Source organism: Peromyscus leucopus, chromosome 20 (assembly GCF_004664715.2).
Source record: "Peromyscus leucopus breed LL Stock chromosome 20, UCI_PerLeu_2.1, whole genome shotgun sequence".
In the NCBI taxonomy this organism is placed as follows: Eukaryota; Metazoa; Chordata; class Mammalia; order Rodentia; family Cricetidae; genus Peromyscus; species Peromyscus leucopus.
The window spans coordinates 449,285-473,723 of record NC_051080.1 but is presented as its reverse complement, the minus strand read 5'-3'; the positions used below and the strand labels follow the sequence as shown (position 1 = coordinate 473,723).

Here is a 24,439-nt window from a genome sequence, read left to right as displayed (position 1 = left end):
GCAATTTAGAAATCTAAATTGCTAGGCACACATCTGAAGTCAGTGACCAGGGCCTCTCATATATTTACATTCCTAAGCTGAATCAAATTTGACAGGTGGAAAGCCTATGCCTTCTCCAATTATCCATTTGAGCCTCCCTTTGTTTATATAGAAGCCAGAGCTAGCTTGATAGTACATTTTCTAGCTAGAACACAGGGAGATAAAAAACAAAAGCAAAAACCTACCCTATGCTGGAAATACTCAAGCAGCAAAATGTCTAAATGAGAATGGGGCGTTCTGCTGTACATAAGCTATTGACATCTCAAAGACGCTGGATGAAGAGATGTATTGCTCAGAAAAGCCTAGTTTTTTTAAATGCTTAAAAGAATTTGGTTTACATATGCCAGAGAACACAAATACAGAGTTACTTTTTCTTTTTTTGTTTTTTCGAGACAGGGTTTCTCCATGTAGTTTTGGTGCCTGTCCTGGATCTTGCTTTGTAGATTAGTCTGGACTCGAACTCACAGTGATCCACCTGGCTCTGCCTCCCGAGTGCTGGGATTAAAGGCGTGTGCCACCATCGCCCGGCCAGAGTTACTTTTTCTAATCCAAGTTTTCTAGTTTATGGATCCTGTATGATAATTTCACATCATTATGTTTCATTAACTAGAATGGGAAGTGATTTTTTTTTATTTGGGGCAGTAGGTATTTAACCAAACTATCAAGCTGTCTAATTCAGCAATGTGTAGAAGGTTCTGGCATCAAATAATTGAGGAGTCAAAGTCTCAGTAGCTGAAAATAAAAAAGGTACTTGCCAGTTTGAAAGTCACAGACAGTTTACTGTTCTATAATTAGATAAAGAGAAAAAAGAAGAACCCTTGGGTAGCAGGAAAAAGCAAGAGTCTTCCACAGTCTGGCATCTGCAAGGAAATGAGAAAAAGTTTTTACTTCCTTTCAGAAGTATCAACTACATCTGACAACAGTCCACACAACTGTAATCCCTCAAACTGTCTTATAAACGATCTTCCAGAAATTCACAGTTGTTAATAACAAGACATCTTCTCCTCTTTAGTATCTCTGTGTACACGGAAACTTGCTAACTGAATTAAAAACATTCTCCACAGTCATCAATATGCATTTTTTGTGTCAACAGTTTCACAAGTGAGAACTGACTCTCTAGGTAGCTGACTACTTTGAGCAATTCTAAAGAATTCTAATTAACTTATGTTGGTATTTTTCTTCTCAAATACTCTATTACTCATTAATTAATAGTATTGATATGTGTGTGTACCAAGACTTAAAAATTACATTCATCCAGGGCTGGAGAGATGGCTCAGCAGTTAAGAGCATTTGATGTTCTTGCAGAGGACCCAGGTTTGGTTCCCAACACTCACAAGGTGGTTCACAAACATCTGTAACTCCACTTCTAGGGAATCTGGTACCCTTTTCTGACCTCCATGGGTAGACATATGTGGTAGCCATACATACATGTAGGCAAAACATTCACAAAATATAAATGAATAAATCTAACAAAAATTTAAAAATTACATTTTAAAATTTATTTTGTGTGTGTGTGTGTGTGTGTGTGTGTGTGTGTGTATACTTGCACAGTGGTTAGAGGACAACTTTTGGGAAATGGTTCTTTCCTTCTAACACATGGATCCCAGGGATAGAGCTCAGTTCCTTAGGCTAGCAAGCAAGTACCTTTATCTGCTGGCCTCTCTCCACTTCTCCTTTTTTGAGAGAGTTTCATATAAACTAGGTTGTCCTTAAACTAAATAGCCAAGGCTAATCTTAAATTCTGGATCCTCTTGTCTTCACTTCCCAAGTCCTGGGATTACAGGTTTGTGCTATCACACCCAGCTTTTAATACTTGGTCCTTAAGGGAAATCACATCTTCTACTTCTTTTGAATCCTTCCACTAAAAGCTTGAAGAATTTGCAACAGGTTTAATAAATAATGCTTCTTTTTTATTAAGAGGATTAAGAAAAAGCTGTATATGTTTGTGCATACCTGTAATCCCAGCACACATAGAGGCTTAATGAGGCAGGAGAACCTTGAGTTTGAGGTCAGCCTTGGTTTAAATAATCTAGATGCTGTCCTAAATAAAAAGGAGTTACACAGAAAAAGAAATTCATCATGTAAGAGTGTGTAATAGCACTATAACAGTGAAGTTAAAAAGCCAAGTACCAGCAGATACCACTGAGTTTAATCCTAGTACCCAGGAGACAGAGAAAGGTGGATTTCTATGAGTTGGAGGCTAGCCTGGTCTAGTTGCAGGACAGCTAAGGTTACATAATCAAGAGACCTTGTCTGGGGTAGGGTGAGTGGAAGGGAATATCTTGTCTTAATCTTATGAGAAGCTTCTAGGTTTTCATGGAGTTGCCTTTCTTTTTTCTTTCTTTCTTTCTTTTTTTTTTTAAAGATTTATTTATTTAGTATACAGCATGTATGACTGCAGGTCAGAAGAGGGCACCAGATCTCATTATAGATGGTTGTGAGCCACCATGTGGTTGCTGGGAATTGAACTCAGGACCTCTGGAAGAACAGTCAGTGCTCTTAACCTCTGAGCCATCTCTCCAGCCCGGAGTTGCCTTTCTTATTTACTAGACAGCTATATACTGTATTATCATCAGACATCTTGTGAGAGATGTAAGAGAGCAATTCCAAGTTCACCATTTATCCAGGTCTGTTCATTGTATTCTGACACATCTCAGTGCTACTCTGTCTCTTCTGGAGCCAAATTTCATTTTCTGGTTTCCAGATACATTTAACAATTTAAAGTCAGAAACTACCAAGCTGGGCAGTGGAGGCACACACCTTTAGTCCTAGCATTCAGGAGGCAGAGGCAGGCAGATCTTTGAGCCTAGTTTACAGAACAAGTTCCAGGACAGCCAGGGCTAAACAGAGAAATCCTGTCTCGGGGAGCGGTCAGAACCTACCAAAAGTGGCCAATTGCTAGAAAAACTAATAAATCTAATTGCTAATGACTAAATGGCGCTCCCTTTTATTATTATTATTTCTTAACACCTTTTAAAAACTTTTTTGTTTTTTTGAGACAGGGTCTTACTATGTAGCTCTGGCTGTCCTGGAACTCACAATGTAGACCAACCTGGCCTTGAACCTACATAGATCTGCCTGCCTCTGCCTCCCAAGTGCTGGGATTAAAGGTGTGCACTACTACATCTGGAGTTTATTTATTGTGGTGATACATTGTGTACCCTAATAAACTTGCCTGAGGATCAGAGGACAGAGCCAGCCACCAGATAGACACAGAGCCAGGCAGTGGTGGCACATACCTTTAATCCCAGCGCTTCAGATCTCAAGCTTTTGCTTGGGAAGCACATACTCTTTTAATCCCAGGAAGTAATATGGCAGGGCAGAGAAAGGCCTGAGGAAACAGGAACTCACACTCTCTCTTTTTTTTTTTAAACATTTTTTTTTAAAGATTTTATTTATTTATTATGTATACAGAAGAGGGCGCCAGATCTCATTACAGATGGTTGTGAGCCACCATGTGGTTGCTGGGAATTGAACTCAGGACCTCTGGAAGAGCAGTCAGTGCTCTTAACCTCTGAGCCATCTCTCCAGCCCGGAACTTACTCTCTTTAGGCTGAGGATTTCGTAGAGGTAAGAACTAGTGGCTGGCTGTTCTGCTTCTCTGATCTTTTAGCTTTTACCCTGATATCTGGCTCTGGGATTTTTATTAAAAGACCATCTAGATTCGAACAACAACAACAACAACTTTATTATTATTATTATTATTTGTTTGTTTTTTTGAGATGGGTTTTTACGTAGTCCTGTCTGTCCTAGAGCTTGCTATGTAGATCAGTCTGGCCTTGAACTCAGAGATGCTGTTGCCTCTGATTCTCTGAATGCTGTGTGACACCATGCCTGGCTGGGTGTTTCCATCTAGCTTTTCTAACTTATCAGAGGAAAATATTAGGTCTGGTACAAAATGAACCCTACCACAGATTCATCTGCTTCGGTTTAGATGGGGACTGGACAGCAACAGACCAATCACTCATTCATTCGATAAATACACGCTGAAGGATTATCTGCAAGATAGCTGAAACAGAATCCTGTCCCAGCCTTCCTAAAGTCCTGCCACCTGTAGTAGGGCTGGGCAACCTCAGGCAAGACAGCGAAGCTTAGCTCTACCACGAGCCCACAGAAGGGCCTTCAGGAAAGGTTTCATCTGGGAAAAGGAAAGGACTTTGGTATTTTTGTGAGGTTCTGCACTTAAACTACTAGATAGTATCAACAGTGCAAGACTCTTAAGAGACCTTAAACTTTTAAATACTCATTAAAAAAAGAATAAATTTTTTAAAAAATGAGAATTAAACAGTACTGTATAGAGAAAAAAATTGCAGAGCAGTGAGGCACTGCTGTTTGATTTATCTTAGTCCATTACAAGAGGCAGGATAGATCTAGATTGCAACTTTGATGTCAAAAAAAAAAAAAAAAAGCAGTGTGTACTAACATCAGGGGAAAGAACTTAGCATGGTAACAATGGTAACAGAATTTTAAGTAGTAAATGCCTATTCATTAGCCTGTAAAGCCATTATAGAGGCTATATATGTATATGTAACACACACACACACAAAGCTTTAATTTGGTAAGAAAATCTGAAAGAAAATTGTAATCAAATTGCTTTATGTCCAGTTAAATCTTGCTACCATCTGAAGAGATAGTAGAATGAAACAAATACTTACTTGAGAAAGATGTTCAGTTACTGTGCATTTCCATCTATGAGAATAAACATTTTAAAATAAGTATGCCATGTCGATTGAAATTCATTCCACCCTCAGTGCTTATTAACACAAATTACTTTTTTTTTAAAAGATTTTAAGATACATATTTTTTATTTATGTATACAGTATTCTACCTGCTTGTGTCCCTGCAAGCCAGAAGAGGGCACCAGATCTCTTTACAGATGGTTTGTGAGCCACCATGTGGTTGCTGGGAATTGAACTCAGTACCTCTGGAAGGACAAACAGCCAGTGCTCTTAACCTCTGAGCCAACTCTCCAGCCCAAATTACTTTTTTTTTTGGAGACAGGGTTTCTTTGTGTAGTCCTGGCTGTCCTGGAACTTACTCTATAGACCAGACTGGTCTGGAACTCACAGAGACCCACCTGCCTCTGCCTCTGCCTCCCAGGTGTTGGGATTAAAGGTGTTCACCACATCTGCCTGGCATAAACACAAATTACTTATTCCTAGAACATATGGGTTAATAATCTTAAAGCAGAATTCAAAATTAATGATTGAATTCCATTGAGAATCATGGGAAAAGAAAGCAGTCTTGCCAGGCAGTGGCGGCACACCTCCCTCTGCTTCCTGAGCTGGGATTAAAGGCATGCACCACCACACTCAGCTTTAATTTCTTGTTTGTAACCAGGCATAGGAGTATTGTGAAGTAAGTAAGGTGCTTTGAACACAAAATTTACAGTCACACTTACTTTCAGCATCAGGCTGGACACCAAAATAATCAAACCAATTGTTTTGTCACAATGAAGAGAGTAAGAATACTTTGACCTCTATTTGACTTACTATTTTTCCATGGCAGAACATAGGGCAAAGACTTGGGAACTCGCATGCCTGAAGCCAGGTTACTCTTATGTTCCATAACTATGTTGTTTGCAGGACTAAAAAAGAAATAATTTGATGTCATCATCAATATTCTTCAGGTATACACACAAGACAATCAAAATGTGTTTTTAAGTGGGGAACACAAGAATCACACAAGTGTAGTTTTTTCAAAATATTCTTGCACTTAGGATGATTACTATTTCTCTGGAATGTTCCTTATTTCATATGTGCATTATGATGGAATTAACTGTGTGATGGTACACACCTTTAATCCCAGTACTTGAGAGGCAAAGGCAGGCAGATCTCTGAGTTAAAGGCCAGCCTTGTCTTGAAAAGCAAAACAAAACAATAACAAAAGAGTTAACCACTTACATTTTATAGAAATTGAGATAAACACAATTACATCTACTGGTCAGTAGTATGATATAAAATCCCACCCCTGTAAACAAGACAGGTGTGTCTATTCCTGGCTGGAACTCTCTACCAGGTTGCCATCAAACTCAGTGATTTGTTGGCCTTTGCCTCCTGAGTGTCAGTGCTGGAATAAAAGCTGTTTCCCACCATGCTTGGCTGCAACAGATCTCTTTATAAATTATTTTTATGTGTAAGAGTATTTTATCTACATGTATGCCCATATGCATCACTTGTGTGCCTAGTGCCTACAGAGGGCAGTGGAGGGTGTTGGGAATCCCGTGGAGCTGGAGTAACAGAGAGCTGGGAGACAGTATGTGGGTTATGGGAATTGAACCTGGGTCCTCTGAAAAAGCAGTCAGTTCTCTTAACCATTGTGCCATCTCTCCAGCTCCTATAATAAATCTTTTAAGAACCGAAGTTAAAGTTGCCACCAATAAAATTAATCTAAGTTTTTGTTATTGACTAAAAATAATATGCATTTATTAACTGACCTCAGTAACTAAGAAATAAAAAAGTAAGTATTTTATGAGTGCTGGAGAGATGGCTCAACAGTTAAGAGCATGTACTACTTTTCCAGAGGACCTGAGTTTGATTCCCAGCATCCACATTAGGTAGCCAGGGGATCTGACACCTCCAGCCTCTGTGAGCACATCCACTCATGTGCACATATCCACATACACATAATTAAAAATAAAAAATTAAGCATTTAAGGAAAAATAAAGTATAGCATTTTATTCCTTTATTTTCTAACCCTGAAATGGTCTCACTTGTATTTGAAACTTGATCTTCTAAGGCAAAATATTGATATAATGAGAAATCTGACTTCTAAATTGGATACACAGTATTAGTAATAAGAGATATATTCTCTTTCTTATTCATTAGATACTTTGGATTTCCTAATCTCAAAGAACTTTCAGGATTTTAAAAAATATTTACAGGCTGAGCAGAGATAGCTCAGTGGTTAAGAGCACTGGCTGCTCTTCCAGAGGTCCTGAATTCAATTCCCAGCTACCACATGGTGGCTCACAACCACCTATAATTCAAGTTGATCCCCTCCTCTGGCATGCATGTCATATACATATATGTATATGACAGAAGAGTTTATGTGTATTACAGGGTACTCATATACATAAAATATATCAATAAATCTTTAAAAAAATATTTATGTGTGTATGTGCATATGTGTGTTGGGGTCCAGAGCCTAGAAGAGGGTGTGGATTCCATGGATCTGGAATTATAAGCAGTTGTAGGTTTGGCTGATGTGGATGTGGGGACTAAACCTGGTCCTTTAAAGAGTAACAAGTGCTCTTAATCCCTGAAGTCATCCCTCCAATCTCCTTTGAAAAAAAACTTTTAGAAAAAATCCTGCTGGACGGTGGTGGCGCACGCCTTTAATCCCAGCACTCAGGAGGCAGAGCCAGGCAGATCTCTGTGAGTTTGAGGCCAGCCTGGTCTACTGAGTGAGATCCAGGAAAGGCGCAAAGCTATACAGAGAAACCATGTCTCAGAAAAACCAAAAAAAAAAAAAAAAAAAAAAAAAAAAGAAAAAATCCTGTTTGTGTCTCTGTGTGTGAATGCGTGTGTACACCACAGTGTGTATGCAGAGGTCAGAGAACAACTTGCATAAGCCTATTTTCTTCTTTCACTATGTGCGTCTTGGAGATCAAACTCAGGTGTCAGGCATAGTCACAAATGCTTGCACTCATTGAGCATTCTCACCAGCCAGAGGATTTGTTCCCTACCACAGCTATTGGTGATCTAGGGTTAAAATTGTCTAAGTAGTATAACTGGAGAACTTTTTTTTCAGTCTTAAAACAATGCAAACCCAGCAAAAATATCAACAAAGAAGAAAGCCCCAAACAGTTAAAATACAAGAATATCAGGCAATATTGCTTTTCTTATTAGACTAGAGTAGTAGTATTATATTTCCGGTATAAAGTCCATGATTATATGGATCAAAGAACAAGTAAGGCTTAACAGTTAAGAGCACTTGCTGCTCTTGTAGGGCACTGTAGCTTGCTTCCCGGCGTTCATGTCAGGTGGATCACAACCACCCCTATCTCCAGCTTCTGTATTTGACAACCTCTTGTGGCCTCCAGAGGATCAAAGGAAAATACACATACATATACATAAACACAAACACACACACACACTTCTGACAACTTCTTCTGGCCTCACATACCCCCCCCCCTCTCAAAAGAGCAAGAAAAGAAAAACCCTCACCAAACAATATTTGTACTAGGTTATGACCATGAATCCTCATCAAGGAAAGATGGTGCTTGCATTATTACTATTATTACTATTAGTTTTTTGAGATAGTGTTTCCCTGTGTAGTTCTTGCTGTCCTAGAACTCATGTTGTAGACCAGGCTGGCCTAGAGCTCAGAGATCTGCCTGCCTCTGCCTCCCTAATGCTGGGATTAAAGGTGTGTGCCACGGCACCTGACTCTATTATTTATTAATAATATTATTATTATTTTTGGATTTGGGGAGGTAGTGATGAGAGTAAGATCATTTAATTTACCTATTGTTGCCACAGAAGTTGGCTGTGCCCCAAACAAATGGGGTGCTGGTCTGTTCCCACAAATCTGCCAAAGGAAACAAAACAGTTTGTGATACTACTAGAAAAAACACCAATCCATGTTAGTTGAATTTGTCAGATGGGAAATAACACAGCTAGGCTTTGAGGGGTATAAGTGAAAACTGATTGAGTGTCCTGTCCAAGTAATACAGAAGCAGGAATTTAACATCTGAAGGATAAAACCATAAGAGCCATAAATAATAGTAATTGTGCCTAGTAACAATCACGCACAGATGGTACAATAGAATTTATGGGGAAAACAGATGTAAAGAAATGCTTCTTCTAATCAAGTGGGATAGGCTGTTCTATGTGTCTGCACAGTGATACAAATGTGCTCATTTTGTGGCCCAATAAAAATAAGGCATTCCAAACAACATGGTATGCTCATAAAAAAGAAAATCTTCCTTCTGTCTTAAGCAAATGATCTGAGATTTAAATATGTGAAGAAAAAAATGTAGAGGCATCTCACCTTTATCCCAGTCTTCATCACAAGGAGGGCACTGCCATGTGCTCTCAGCCAGAGTCTCTTGTCCAAGGTTCCTGGTTTGGTTGACTGCAAGACAACAGAGATTTGACATAAAAAGGGCAGAGTGGGAGGACCAGCTAGGTTATTCTGTTTAAGGGATTTAAGGCCTTTAAAAGCTGCAGGGTAGCCTATTGAGTCTTTGTTTTTAAATATGGATAGGATGGAAGCTGACAGGAACAAGAAGCAGAAACAAAGACCATTACCATATTTATAGCAATAACAGGATTATTTATTTATTGAGACAAAGTCTTAAACTCAAAAATGACCTTGACCTTCAGGTTCTCCTGCTCCATTTCTTGAGTTTGGGGATTACAGGCTAGTGCCAACCATGCCTATGATTTTTCTGGCAAAGGAGCTGGAAACTACAGAGCTTGACCCACAGAGCTCTATCTCCAGCCTCAAGAACTTTATTTTTAGATGATTTATTATAATAGTAGAAAACAGTCTGACCTATATAAGAATCTAACAACCCACTGCTACAATGACATAACCATCTCAAAGGCAGAAAAATGTTCCTTTGAAATGGTGAAAGCCTAGCATAACTACAAACTGACCGGCTAACCCCCAGTACTGCAACATTTTAGCTAGTCAGACTTACCCACATCCTGCTCAATACAGCTCTTGTCATCACAGCTTGAGATGTGATGACTGATTTCAGCCCGGGGAACCTGGTGCCGAGCATTGAAGGGACAAGTAGCCAATTTGTTTGCAACATCAGGATGATTCTGTGGAATCAAAATTAAGGGATCTATCAATTTTTTAGATCTCATAAAATCCATGGAAACTAGCTCAGCCTTTTTCTATAAATGGCTCTGTGTAATTCCTCAGCAAGTTTTTATATCTCAGCTGTGGTGGGTACACTCAGTCAAGGTGGGCAACTCATCACAGAAACCTAAGAGGGAATTAGTTATCACCCACATAGACCATGCAGCTACTATCTCAGTAGCGTCAAAATGCAAACCTTTTGGTTATGACTGTAGGGATTACCCTCCCCTTGGCCCCGCCCCCATACTGGGATTTTAGTGGCTTATAAAGAGCAAAGCAGTCTTCTCCGTCTGTCAGACAGCACAGCCTGCAATGCTGGAGCCCTCTGGGTGTCTTTGAAAGCTGACATTCAGGATCAACACTAACAATGAAACAGCCTGCACTGCAGCAGGACCCTGCTATTGCAATGTGACAGTGCTGGGAAATAGGGAGCTGCAGAGACAAGCTAATGATTTTTCAGACCAACACAGGGACACTTACTTATAGTATTGATGCCTGAAATGAGGCCCTGAACAACTTAACCTCTTTTGTTTGTTTTTAGGGAAAGAGTTTCTCTGTACAGCCCTGGCTGTCCTGGAACTCTGTAGACCAGGCTGGTCTTGAACTCAGAAATCCATTTGCCTCTGCCTCCCAAGTGCTGAGATAAAAGGCACATGTCACCACTACTTGGTGAATAATTTAACCTTTATTTTATCTATTTCACTTAGGAAAAACCCAAATGATAAGCACTTTGTGGGCTAGTACCTTGTTTTAAACCTCCCCAAAATGATTTATTATCACCTAAATGTCATGACAAATGTACCAGCAATTAAGAAATTTAAGAAAATGAGGGCCTGGAGAGATGGCTCAGTGGATCATTAAGAGTGCTGCTATCCTTCCAGAGGCTCTGAGTTTTTTTCTAGTACCCAAAGTAGAGGCCTTTTTTTGTAACTACAGCTCCCAGGAATTTAACAGTCTCTACTGGTCTCTGTGGGTACTCTCTCACACACACATATTTTTAAAAAAAAAAAAAAAAAAAAAAAAAAAAAGAGGGGCAATAAGATGTCTCAGTGGGTCAAGGAGCTTGCCACCAAGTCTGACAACCTGAGTTTGATATCCAGGACCTATATGGTGGAAGGAGAGGGCTGATTCTCATAGGTTGTTTTCTTTCACAAGCACACTGTGGCACACACATACTTATAAACATATACATGCTAAAATGTTTTATTATTATTTTAAAGAGAAAGAACATAAAGTTGGGTGGATAGGGAGGTAGGGAGGATCTGAGATGGATCAGGGGAAGGGAAACACAATCAAAATATATTGTATGAAAAACTTTTGTCAATAAAAAGTTTTAAAGATGTATCACAAACAAAATTCAAAATGTAAAACTAGTGAGAAGCAGGCTGGAAAAAAATGAAAGACTAAGAAATTTGCATGGTCTGTAGAGATGGCTTACTGGTTAAGATTGCTGCTTACTGAGCAATCATGAGAGGCTTGGTTTGGATTCCAGCACTGCTAGTGGCTATATCAGAGGAGCAGCAGGTGGCAATTGAAGTTCAAGGTCAAGTTCAGGAGGTCAAGGATCAAGTTCAGGGGGCAACCCCTGACAGGTGAATCTCAGATAGGCAAGGCCTCAAGACCACAGACCCTGGAATGTCTTTTGCTTCTGCTGTGCCTTTACATGTTTGCTTCTGCTATCTTTCTCTGGTATCTGGCATGGTGTGAATGGGTATGGGGAGATCCCCACTGTTTGTAATGTAGTGTGTTTATCTCCTGGAAACACCCCATTCCATTGGGCATTTTTACCTGTGATTATGAAGATGATTACTTCCTAAACTGTACTGTTTAGCTGATAATAAAATTAGTTTAAATAGAGTTTTGATAAAAAATAAAACAAGGAAGTGTCACACTGCTACAACACATGAGTTTCTATTGAGAAGCTGTATATATAGACTGTGGCTTAGGTTAATGATTAAGAAAAACAACTGAGTCCTAGGAGCCCAGCTAGTTTAAATTTTTTTAACATTAATGTTGGAAGATGTGTTCATAGGTTTTGGAGTCATCATAGCTGAAACAAAGCTTTGAAAATAACTTAAAGTTAGACTAAGATGTTTTTGTCAAATAGCTTTGAGATGAAAAACCCAAGAAGATAATCTAAAGTTTTAGAAAGGCACATAGTTGAGTGAGGAACTCTTTAAGGTCAGGGAACAAGAACAAAGCAGCCCAATTATCAATCATTAGCTGATGTGCCTTTCTTGCTAGGATTGGTTGATAATCAAAGGTGATGATTAATTTCTTACACCAATTTCTGCCCTCATTCTCCTGATATAAAAAACTATTGATGAGTGGGTATGCACTCTAAAGATTTAAAGTAGAGCTAGCTGACTGTTTTGCATGTATAAAAGTTTAGGTTTATAATTTCTTTAAGATTCTTTATAAGATTATACCTTTCAAGATAATAAAGTAATTGGCCCTTTCTTTGTAACTGCAAAACACAGCCTGCCAATGAAACACCTGGCTAAGAAGAATACCTTGCTTGCCTACACAGTTAATCTATAACAAGTTGCTTGGGTATGAATGTATGTGGGTTCTTGGGATAATTTACTTTTCACCTGTAATATGTAAAATGTTTAATCATGTAAAGGATATGGAAAACATGCTGTTTTTTTACTTGTATTCATTATAGTCATTCACTTGAAAAACAGAATGTAACCACATTGTAATTTTTATATTGCTTGAAAGATTTTGCTGGGGTATATAAGCTGTAAGGAAAAGAATAAAGATAGAGTTAAATTGAGTTAAAAGGAAAACATCAAGAATAAGAGTTAAAATGGGTTAGAAGGAAAACATCAAGAATGAGTTAGAAGGAAAACATCAAGAATGGAGAATCAGGAGGAGAACATCAAGAGAGTTAGAAGAAGGAAAACATCTAGAGAGACAGAAGGGACATTTCTGAATACAGATAAGAAAAGAGAATATAGAACACACAGAATGAAGAATACAGAAGAATAAAGAAGGAAACCATCAAGAGAATGTGAGTGTCTTTCCTCCTAACCTCCTCAGGTAAAAAAGTCTTTGTACATGCTGACTCTGGATTCCCTTTGAGCCCTGTGCTGCTGGGGGCTGGCCCCCCAGCAGCAAAACAGCACCCAGTAATAAACTGGGCATGGTCTTGCATGCCTGTAAAGCAGCCAGTGCTGGTAGGCAGCAAAGATAGTAGGTAACTTGCAGGGCTTATTGGCTGCCAACCTGGTTGACAAAAGAAGCTCCAGGTTCTGAGAGAGACTCTGTCTCAAAGGAATAAGGTAGAGTGATAGATGGGAGCATCCTATACCTTCTTCTAGCTTCCTCTGTGCACACATATGCACATACACTCCATACACCACACTCACACAAAGAAAACTGGAGCCAGCTATAGTGGCATAGACCTTCAATTCCAGCATTGGGAGGTGGAGGTAGGGAGATCTGAAGGTAAAGGCTATCCTTAACTAGAGACTTGAGACCAACCTTGGCTACAAAAAGCCCTACTTCAAAAAACTAAGTCTCTTTCCTTCCCCAACAACTCCAAGCAAACAAAAAAAGCAGTTTGTGGCTCAGGCCTATAATACCAGATATAAAGAGTCTAAGGTAGGAGGATGGAAAGTTCAAAGTCTGCCTGGGCTGTGAGTTCAAGGTCACCTTGGACAACTCAGTGAGTCCTGTCTCAAAATTAAAGGCAGGCAACACAGCTCAGTGGTAAGGGCACTTACTCCTCTGATGTGAGGCCTTAGATTAAATTCCCAGTACTGCCTTCCCTTTCCCCCACAAAAAATGAAAAGAAAAATAAAACACAGTCTCCATTACTTACATAAGGCATGTTAGACATTAAAAGCAAAGGTTTCTGGAGACAGGGTCTTGCTATACAGCCCTGACTGGACTTGAATTTGTGGCAACACTCTTGCCTTACCCCTGCAAGTGGTAGGATTACAGGCATGCACCACCATATCCACTTAAGGAAAATAGCTTAAAATTTTTAAATTTAATTATTTTAAATGTGTATGAGGTGTTGGGTTCTCCTGGAGCAGTTATGAGCCACTCAATGTGAACTTGGGTGCTCTGAAAGAGCAATACAGGTGCTCTTAACTGCTGGTCATCTCTCCAGCTTCCACTTCTTCTTCTTCTTCTTCTTCTTCTTCTTCTTCTTCTTCTTCTTCTTCTTCTTCTTCTTCTTCTTTTCTTCTTCTTCTTTTCTTCTTCTTCTTTTCTTTCTTCTTCTTCTTCTTCTTCTTCTTCTTCTTTTCTTCTTCTTCTTCTTCTTCTTCTTCTTCTTCTTTTTCTTCTTCTTCTTCTTCTCTTCTCTCTTTCTTCTTCTTCTTCCTTCTTCCTTCTTCTTCTTCTTCCTCTTCCTCTTCTTCCTCTTCCTCTTCCTCTTCCTCTTCTTCTTCTTCTTCTTCTTTTGGTTGGTTTGGAACAGGGTCTCTCTATGCAGCTTTGGCTATCCTGGCTGGCACTTATTCTATAGACCAGGCTGACCTTGAATTCATAGATTATCTCTGTCTATCTCTGCCTCCTGAGTGCTGGCATTAAAGGCATAAACCACCATTCCCAGCTAATTATTTTTTTAATTTTATATGTGTGAATGTTTTGCCTGTGTGTATGTATATGCATCATATGTGTGTTTAATCAGAAGAGTGGGTCAGATCCCCTGGAATTGGAGTTACAGATGGTTGTAAGCCACTATGTGGATGCTGGGAATCAAACCCAGTCTTCTGCAAAAACAAGTGCTCTTAACTGCTGAATCATTTCTTCATTTTCCACTTAGTTTTTTCAGACAGGGTCTTTTTTTTTTTTTTTTTTTTGGTCAGGGAAGAGGAGGAGTGTTTCAAGACAGGCTTTCTCTGTATAGCCTTGGCTGTCCTGGGACTCTCTCTGTAGACCAGGCTGTCCTCAAACTCAGAAATACGACTGCCTCTGCCTTCCAAGTGCTGGGATTAAAGGCATGTGTCACCACCTTTCCTTGAGACCGGGTCTTATCATATATCCCAGGAGGTCACTATATAATTTACCTGTCCTTGACCTCATGGCAATTCTCCTGCCTCAACTTCCTGATTACAACGTCTGGATTATAGGTGTGTGCCACTATGTATGGTTGGTTTGTGTGCTTCTTTGTTTTGAGACAGTCTCATGTAGCCCAGACTAGCAAGCTCAACTTGCTATATAGTTGAGGGTAACCTTGAACTTTTGATTCTCTTGCCGCTACCTCCTTAGTGCTGGAATTATAGGCTTGAAAAAAATCACACATGGTTTTATGTGGTGCAAGGGATTGAACCCAAGGGCTTTATACATGTTAGGTAAACATCCTATAAATTAAACTACACCCCCAGCCCTAGATACTTTTTAAAAAATATTAAATATGAATTATATATAGTTTAGATTAAATACTAACCTTTTTTGGTATCTGTATCTAATACTGGTATTCTTTAAAAAAAAATTAGGAGCTGAAGAGATTGCTCAGAGGTTAAGGGCACTACTGCTCTTGCAGAAGACCTGGATTTGGTCCCAGAACCCACATGATAGCTTACAACTATTTGTAACTTCAGTTCCAGGGGATCTGATGCCTTCTTACAAATTTTTCTTGGGCACTAGGTACACATGTGTTACACATATGTATATGTAGGCAAAACACTTACATACAAAAAATATAAATATTAAAAAAACTTCTTTTTTAAATATCTTACTTTAAAACCACTGAAGTACATTTTCCCCTAAGATTTACTCATGTATTTTATGTATATGAGTGCTCTGTCTTCATGCACTGATCCCATTACATGGTTATGTGGTTGCTGAGAATTGAACTCAGGACCTCTGGAAGAGCCAAGTGCTCTTAACTGCTGAGCCAACTCTCCAACCCCTAAGATCTTACTTTGTTAATTATGTGTGTGTATGTGTGTCTTTGTGTGCATATGTGCACATGAGTACATGTGCCTATGGAAAGCCAGAAGAGGGCACTGGATTCCCTAGATTTGGAATTACAGGAAGTTGTGAGCTGCCTGATATAATTGGTAGAATTTGTGACCTCTGGAAAAGCAGTAAGCCATCTCTCCAGCTCTGACATCAGTATTCTAACAACCCTATAAAAGTATTTATTTATTTACTGTTTTTTTTTGTTTGTTGGTTTTTTGTTTTGTTTTGTTTTGTTTTTGAGACAGGGTTTCTCCGTGTAACAGCTCTAGATATCCCAGAACTTGCTTTGTAGATCAGGCTGGCCTCAAACTCATAGAGATCCACCTGTCTCTGCCTCCCGAGTGCTGGGATTAAAGTCGTATACCACCACTGCTTGGCTAGTAATTTTTAATTAACAGAGGTCTAGAGTACATTATATTATCTAAGTCTATAAAGAAGTAAGCAGAGAGAAAACAAATTAGAAAGAAAAGAGATTTTGGGGCTGGATAGAAGACTCATTGGTTAACAGTATTTACTACTCTAGCAGAGGACCTAACTACAGTTCCCAGCACCTACATGGTGGCTCAAAACTGTCTGTTAATTCCAGTTCCATGATATCCGATGCCTTCTTCTGGCCTCTGTGGACTTCTGTATACATTGTGCATATAAACTTACACAGACAGACATACATATACATAAATTAAAAAAAAAGATGTTGAAACTTGGAGAGTTACTTTTAGGAAGAATACTTTCTTGAAGTCAGAAAGAAATGTAAAATAGGGGTTAAAGAAGACCCAGTGGTTAAAAACATTTGTGTTTTCAGAGGACCTAGGTCTGTTTTGTAGCACCCACACAGTAGTTCAGAACTATCTTTTTAACTCCAGTTCCAGGGGATCCGATACCCTCTCTCTTCAAACCTCCACGGGCACTAGGCACACACATGGTGTACATATATATATCCAACCCATATACATAAATCTAAAAATATTTTTAAAAAATAGGGTACTTAGTACTTATCAGAATAAAGAACACATCAAATTTGTAAGGTAAGAGGGATTTTTCATTACTAGGAAAAAAATTAGTGATTCTTCTGTTTTCCAAAGGGTAAGATTCTAGAGATATTGTTTATAAACAATGCTTTGTTGATAGTTAGAAGAAAGAAAAAAAAAGACAAAAATTTATAAACTTCAAAGAATAAGACATCTGTAAATATTGGAACTTAACAAGGTAGAATCACCAAACAATCTGGCATTCAATTAAAATATTTATGTTAAATAATTTGTTGCCTATAAAGCTTGGCTCTTCAGAAGAATCCAAGGTGGCATGAAAGGTCATATTTATGAAAATAATACCCTACCTTTCTGCACTTGATAAGATGATAAGGAAACCTGCAGGCCCTGATCTGGTGATTTTTATCATAGGGGCACTGTAATAACTTTTCAGGGTCCAGGGAGTCGACTGAAAGAGAGAAAAAAATACAGTAAGTATAAAGTATAATAGGATCCTGTAAAACTACAGCAGCCTTTTAGGTATATTAATGTTTTCAATAAATCCTTAGTGAAAGAATAAGGCAGTCTAAAGAAAACTTTGACTAAAATAAAGTGTGACTGGCCTGGCAGTGGTGGCATCCACCTTTAATCCCAGAGCACTTAGGAGGCAGAGGTAGGCAGATCTCTGAGTTTGAGCCAGCCTGGTCTACGGAGTAAGTTCTAGGACAGCCAGGACTACACAGAGAAACCCTGTCTAAAAACAAAAACAAAACAAGCAAACAAACAAAAACCCAAAACCAAATGAACCAACCAAAAAAAAAAAAAAAAAAAAAAACACAACAACAACAAAAAAAACCCAAACTGTGACTAAATGATAACTATGAGAAAATAAAATTGTGCTATCACTGACTCTTAAGCACAGTAGTACCAACAATGGCATGTTGAGGTCTCATTCACATTTCACTGAATATAGTTTTCATTCTTATTATAAAACAAACATGTTAAATGACATCCAAAGTATTTTTCTTCCTTTTCTTTTCTTAAAGGTAACAATTCAGGGTCATTTCTATTCTCTAGCTACTCCAACCAAGGTTTCTCAAATAGTCCACCAAAGGTGGAATGTACTGTTGGTGTACCAATAACCACTGTGACCCACTGCACTTGGGAACTCTACTCTCCCAATCCAGTTGGCCCTATGAAAAGCTGAGGATAATTAGCATCCTTGTCTATTTCTAGTAAACAAGTTGATAGCCATAGAGTTTCAATAGCATGTTCTATGGAAGTAGTGATAACTAGAGCTTCCCCCAATCTGTTCTTTGCTTTACTCCTGTATGTTGTATTGGTTGTTCTACTTTTCTTGTCCATGATCTCATTACTTTTGTCAGATAATTTTACTTTTCATAATTTGGAACATAGATGAGAAAAAAAATTCCTTAATCTAATGACTATTAAACCAGCCAGCAAAAATAACAATATACTATGATGATATTTTATTTGTACTGAATTGTGATTTTATTTGTATGTTAATAAATAAAGTTGCCTGGGGGTCAGAGCTAATAGTAAGCCATAGCAGAGCTGGGCGTTCATGGTACACTTTAATCCTTTAATCCCAGCACTTGGTAGGCAGAGCTAGGTAGATCTCTGTGTGGTCAAGGATACAGCCAGCATTGGAGACACACACCTTTAATCTCAATACCAACCATAGAAGACCTGGAGGTCTGTACAGACAGGCAGTGACGAGGCGGTCATGTGGTTGAGTTTACAACCAATGAGAAGGCAGAACAGAAAGTCTATATAAAGACAAACACACAGGAAGTAGGTCTCTCTTGGCTGAAGAGGATCGCTGAAGCAGGAAGGGTAAGGCTCTTAGCTCTGACCTCTTGGGCTTTTATCTTTACATCGGCTCTGTGTTTCTTATTTAATAAGATGGTTACTTCTACAATATACTGCAAAGACAGAGTCTCCTACAGCTAAGACAACTGTAGGCATGGACTGCTGTGTCCAGAAAACCCTGCCCTTAGGCTATCCAAGCTGCCTTGGCTGTGCCCCCAGTCTTAACAAGCCTGGTTTAGGAAACAAAATTAAATGGCTAAGTACATTCTGAGAGCAAAAGGCAACCTAATAAAACACTCTTGCCACCCCTTGAAGGTAAGGATAAAAGATAAACAATTCACCTTTGATAAGCAGCTTATAAACCAGAAGACTGCAATGAAAATCAGAAACCAGAGGGGAATTGAAACAGACAGTTTCACTGGAAGAGTGGTAAACATGGAATAAATTGCTAACCATGGTCATGATGCAAATGAGCCTGAAAGGTTATCTGAAGGACAGAATGAACAGGGAGGAAAAAGTCCTAGAGGACTGGCATGCTTATTATGCCAACTGAGCTCTTCTTAGGCTGCAATCTTATTTCTGAAGCTTCAGAACACCCAGGGAGCATTCACAGATGAAATTCTTATTAGTTTTCCTTCATTTAATCCATTCCATCACTAGCAAATGTCAGCAATTGACAGAATGGAGCACTCTATGATTCACACAAATTATTACTGCCCATATAGAGTATGAGTCAAAGTTGATAATGAGAACTACCATATGCTTTACTTCTTGGTCTGGCAATTTAGGTCAGCTCTGTTCTACATCGAAAAGAAATATCTATCCATTACCCATCCACCCATCCACCCATCTATCTTGGTGTTGGTGACCAAATTATGGGTCTTAAGAATGCTATACAAATGCTCTACCACTGAGCTACAGATCAGTCTTGTAAAAATTTTGTATTTATTATTGTATGTATGGTGTGTGTGTAGATCAGAGGACAACTTTATGAAGTCAGTTTTCTCTCTTACTTTTACATGATTTCTGAACTCAAACTAAGGCTATCAGGCTTGTATGGCAAACACTTCAGTGCTGAGCCATCTAACTGGCCTGTTGGTTTGTCTTTTGATAATCTTGCTGTGAAGCCCATGCTGGCCTAGAAGTTATAATCCTCCTGACTCAGCTTCCTATGAGTTGGGATTACAGTGCATCCCATTACAACTGGTTCTCATAGCTCTTTAATTACTTAAAGTGTTTTGTTTCAGACCAATTTGTTCAGGGTGATATGGCTGGAGACTAAAGTGTCTTTCTTAAAATTTGAGTATTTCTTTTTAACAAAAATTTTTAAAAAATGATTTGTGGTTGATATATTGTGCACCCCAATAAACTTATCTGGGGGTCAGAGAACAGAACAGCATAATATTAAACATAGAGGTTAGGCAGTGGTAGCACATGCCTTTAATCCAAGCATTCCAGAGGCAGAGATCCATCTGGATCTCTGTGAGTTCAAAGCCACATTGAAAACAGTCAGGCATGGTGACTCATGCCTTTAATCCCAGGAAATGATGACAGAAAGCAGAAAGGTATACAAGGCGTGAGGACCAGGAACTAGAGCTGGTTAAGCTTTTAGGCTTTTAGCAGCAGTTCAGCTGAGATCCATTTGGATGAGGACTCAAAGGCTTCCAGTATGAGGAAACAGGATCAGCTGAGGAATTGGCAAGGTGAGGTAGCTGTGGCTTGTTCCATTTCTCTGATCTTCCAGCTTTAACCCAACACCTGGCTCTGGGTTTGGTTTTATAAGACCTTTTAAGATTTGTGTTACATTGATTTATTTTCATTTTGTGTGCATTGGTGTTTTGCCTGCATGGATGTCTGTGTGATGTATGTGATCCCCTGCAACTGGAGTTACAGACAGTTGTGAGCTGCCATACAGGTGCTGAGAATTGAACCCAGGTCCTCTGAAAGAGTAGCTACTGCTCTTAACCACTGAGCCATTTCTCCAGTCCTAAAATTTGAATTATTTCTATACCTCAACACCACATAGACCTTTCTTTCTCAGCATTTCACAGAGAAATCTGAATTTTTCATAACATACAGTCTAGTCAGGCATCAAACTATGAATAAATGATGTATTATTTTCTATAAGCAGCAAGTAGTACATACTGTAAGTGTCTTCCATGCTGATGGCAAAGGAGTCCTGTTCAAGTGCTAGAGGGAAAAACATGGTTCAGAGAATCAGAAGTGAGAAGCATCAAAAGGCAGCCCTAAAATGTAGAGTCATTCCTGGAACTGAGGCTGCCCAAGTTCAATAAAACAAACCCTTAGTACACGACCTCCTCCCCAAACATCTCTCTTCTTTGAAACATTCTTTACCCCTATGACTAATTTTAGCATCATCACATAATTCATACTCTTGGAATAAAATCTAGGGCCCACAAACGGGCCAAATATGACTACTGACATAAACTACATTCAAGTGACAACACAGCAAAGTATTTTAAGTGGAATTATAACGCCTGCCATTGTTCACCTGCTATTAGAGTTTGATGCTATTTAACATTAGCAGTAGGGGGTAAGTTGAAGCCATAAAACATCATTATTTAAAATTCCAGATAAACTACTTTAAAGTTTTTCTTTCCAGCTATCGAGATGGCTAAATGGTTAAGAGCTCTGGGGCTCTTGCAGAGGATCTGGGTTTGGTTCCCAGCACCTACATAGCTTACAAGTGCAGTTTTAGGGGATCAAATGCCCTCTTTGGCCTATGTGGGCAATGCATGCCCATAGTGCACTCATAAATGCACATAAACACATGTAAAATAAAAATAAATCTTATTTAATGATTTTTCTTAAATGTGATCAGAAAATGTCATACCAATGTTCTCCCTTTCTAGCAATGCTTCACTCTGTCCCTCTCATTTCTTACACAATGGCAAGATGAGTACTACTTCAGTCAGCACTGATTCTCTCTCTATAGTGAGGGAACATGTGAATTTAAGAACTCATAGAGAACACGTAAAAGAACAATTATAACAGAAATGAAAAACGTTAAAAGAGAAAACGTCTCAGTTTGAATTCTCTTTTACTGGAGAGCTCTATTACACACTGATTTAATTCACTTAATATTATGGGAAAACTAATCTTGTATATAACCACTCCCATAGGAATCTTCTGAAAATTGGATGCACATACAGTTGTCTCTAGGCAAGCTCTCCTTTGGCCTCTCACACAATTCCACACCCCTTCTCCCCATTCTATGACATAAGCAGCATTAGAACCTTTGTTAGGAAATACAGGTGATCAGCTGAACTCTAGGTTAGTGCTTTGCCGCAGAGCCCACTTGTTAATGACAATCACTAGGGAAACTATCTGAAAATTATTCTTCATGTTTGGATTAAACTATCTTGACCTTTTGGAACCTCTATTACAATTATGTCATACTTTGTTAAAAATAAAAAAGGTTTGGAAGGACGAATCAAGCATTACTTTTTTAAATTTTACTTTAAGGTATATGAGTGATGAACGCAGTATTCAGCAACTTAGGCAGTCGACCTATTCTTTCCCAGAAAGCACATTGACTATAAGTAGGTCAAGAGCGCTGGAATTTATAACATCACCCAGCTGTCTCTGACTTTCCCCATCAAACTGTTAACAGGTGATTCGATTTCTTTTCCTCGGTACTAGGCTGCTGTGAACTGGAAAAAGTGAGAATCTGAAGCCACTATTTGAACCCTGAAAAAAAATCGCAGATCTCGGCAAAGCAGTAATTTCTCTCCCTCTACACAAAAGTCCCTAGATTCGAGAAGAGTCAAACAACGAGAGGGAAAAAGGGGCAGGCAAGGGGGAGGAGGTTACCCTGAAAACAAGGTAGAAAACGTGCCGCCGGGCCGGCGTCGAGGGGACGATGGCCGACGCGGCGGTGGCCAGGGCTCACGGCTGGGGAGTAAGGAGGACACTACCTTGAAGGTATCCCGCCCGTGAACCGCTTCCAGGGGCTGACCAAGCCAAGGCCATACCACCTTTCCTCTTTCCTACCTCAGTCAGACGCTCTCCCCACCACCGACTTCGACTTCGCCTCACAGCCAGGCCCCGGCAACGCCCACTTCCGGCCTGGCCTGATGCCAGGGCGGGGCCGCACTTCCTGTGACTGGCTTGCGCAGGCCCAGTGCTGCGAGGCCCACGCCTGCGATCCCTTCTGCTCTTGGCTCGCCCTCCTGCCATCAAGGCTACCTCTTGGGGATCTCTGGCCACTTTGCTTTTAGCCACCGTGCCTCCTCCACTCCCTGGCCCAAATGGCCCCATGTGGGTGGAGAGCTTCCTTTGCTGGCTTCGGGGCGGCCATCTTAGAAAAACTAGGGAAGAATGGGACTGGTTGGAGCTGGGTGCTGTGTGCAAGAAAGCCTTGTTTGTGGAAGTTGTGGAGACAGAAACGTAATTTAGATTTTGAGAGCTCCAAAGAGGAATGATGGAGACAAATACAACGGTTGAAGAAAAGGGAAGAAGGGCAGGGTTTTTGTGTTTATGTAGTACCTGTAGTCTCTCAATTGATACTACACTTGATCTTAGCCAAAAGGCCGAGAAGCGATAAGTCTCTCAATTGAAAAGGCAACAGTAGTCTCTGAGAATAGTTGGGAGGATGATAAGTTTCTTGGTGGGATTAAAGGGAATTTTAAGTTGGAGAGGACAGGTGGGTCAAAGAACTAGAAGCAGGAAACTCAAAACGCTGGGAGCCCTTGTTCAGAAAACAACACTATTCCAAAGCTGTATTTGTATACCTGCTTAAGTCTAAATACTTGTCCTCAGAGTACTTAGGAAAACAGGTACTAAGTTGGACTGATGGTCGAATGGGAGTACAACATATGCCAGGAAGTGGCAGAGATGGTAAATTCCTGTAAGGAAATTAGTAGGGTCTGAGATGACCTGGGAAAGCATTAGGGAGAAAAATGATTTATATTATAATTTTTATAGCCTTTGAAAAGGTGTTGACACTGTGGGTAGATTTGGTGACACTTTAAAAATACCAAGTTGTAAAATACGTTATATGACAAGTTTTTTGTACTGTCTAAAGCTTAGAAGGCAGTCTAGAAGTTGGCTGGCTGCTGAAATATTGAGGCTTCTGACACATTTCAGTAGATAAGAGCCTAAATATGCTTTGAGGATCATCAGGATAGCAAAAACAAGATGAATAGGGTCTTAGGAGTGGGGCATTTTGTTTTTACTTGAATAATACGTAAATAAATGTAGATGTAACCAACTGTCTTATTAAATAAGAAACACAGAACCAATGCAAAGAAGAAAACCAATAGATCAGAGCTAAGAGCCTTACTCGCCTGCTTCAGCTAGCCAAGAGACCTCTCCAAAAGGGGCCTACTTCCTGTGTGGTTGTCTTTATATAGTCGTTCTGTTCTGCCTTCTCATTGGTTGTAAACCCAAACACATGACTGCCTCGTCACTGCCTGTCTGTACAGACTTCCAGGTCTTCTATGGTATTGAAATTAAAGGTATGTATCTCTAATGCTGGCTGTATCCTTGAAAACACAGATCTACCTAGCTCTGTCTACCAAGTGCTGGGATTAAAGGCTTGCGCCACCACTGCCATGCTCTTGCTATGGCTCTAATAGCTCTGACCCCCAGGCAACTTTATTTATTAACATACAATTAAAATCACATTTCAGTACAAATAAAATACCACCATATTTCCCCTTTTCTATTTTAATAAAAAGAAAAAGGCAAAAGGTTATAACTAACAAAAGAAAAACTATATACAAAAGTACAACTATATACAATATATACAAGTAATAAATACCTAAACAATGTCTAGTCCATTTGTATTTGACAAATTCAGAGAAAATAATTTCATTATCTATCCTATTTTGGTA

At 39.4% G+C, this 24,439-nt stretch overlaps 1 protein-coding gene and 1 pseudogene across 3 annotated transcripts; both read right to left on the bottom strand.

The window, feature by feature from the left end:
- Positions 1–794: 794 nt before the first annotated feature.
- Positions 795–22,685, bottom strand: Gtsf1 (gametocyte specific factor 1). 3 transcript variants are annotated; one of them, XM_028874348.2, is made up of 9 exons: positions 22,596–22,685; positions 20,727–20,771; positions 17,117–17,217; positions 9,689–9,815; positions 9,034–9,117; positions 8,508–8,571; positions 5,532–5,626; positions 4,695–4,728; positions 795–899 (listed from the first exon to the last, which is right to left on the bottom strand). In XM_028874348.2, exons 2-8 carry the CDS (start codon positions 20,740–20,742, stop codon positions 4,712–4,714), a joined length of 504 nt encoding a protein of 167 aa, XP_028730181.1. In that variant the 5' UTR covers positions 20,743–20,771; positions 22,596–22,685; the 3' UTR covers positions 795–899; positions 4,695–4,711. The 3 variants fall into 3 exon arrangements, with proteins under 3 accessions (XP_028730181.1, XP_037053163.1, XP_037053164.1); XM_037197268.1 differs by lacking the exon at positions 22,596–22,685 and adding an exon at positions 21,753–21,783; XM_037197269.1 differs by lacking the exon at positions 22,596–22,685 and adding an exon at positions 21,436–21,526.
- Positions 22,686–23,064: 379 nt separating this feature from the next.
- On the bottom strand, positions 23,065–23,146 carry LOC114696701 (annotated as a pseudogene).
- Between the last annotated feature and the right edge of the window lie 1,293 nt (positions 23,147–24,439).

Coding starts and splice junctions, on each gene's coding strand:
- Gtsf1 (XM_028874348.2), bottom strand. Junction 9,816..17,116: donor ATCTTATCAAGTGCAGAAAG/GTAGGGTATTAT, acceptor TTGATTCCACAG/AATCATCCTGATGTTGCAAA. Junction 8,572..9,033: donor TGATGAAGACTGGGATAAAG/GTGAGATGCCTC, acceptor TTCCTTTGGCAG/ATTTGTGGGAACAGACCAGC.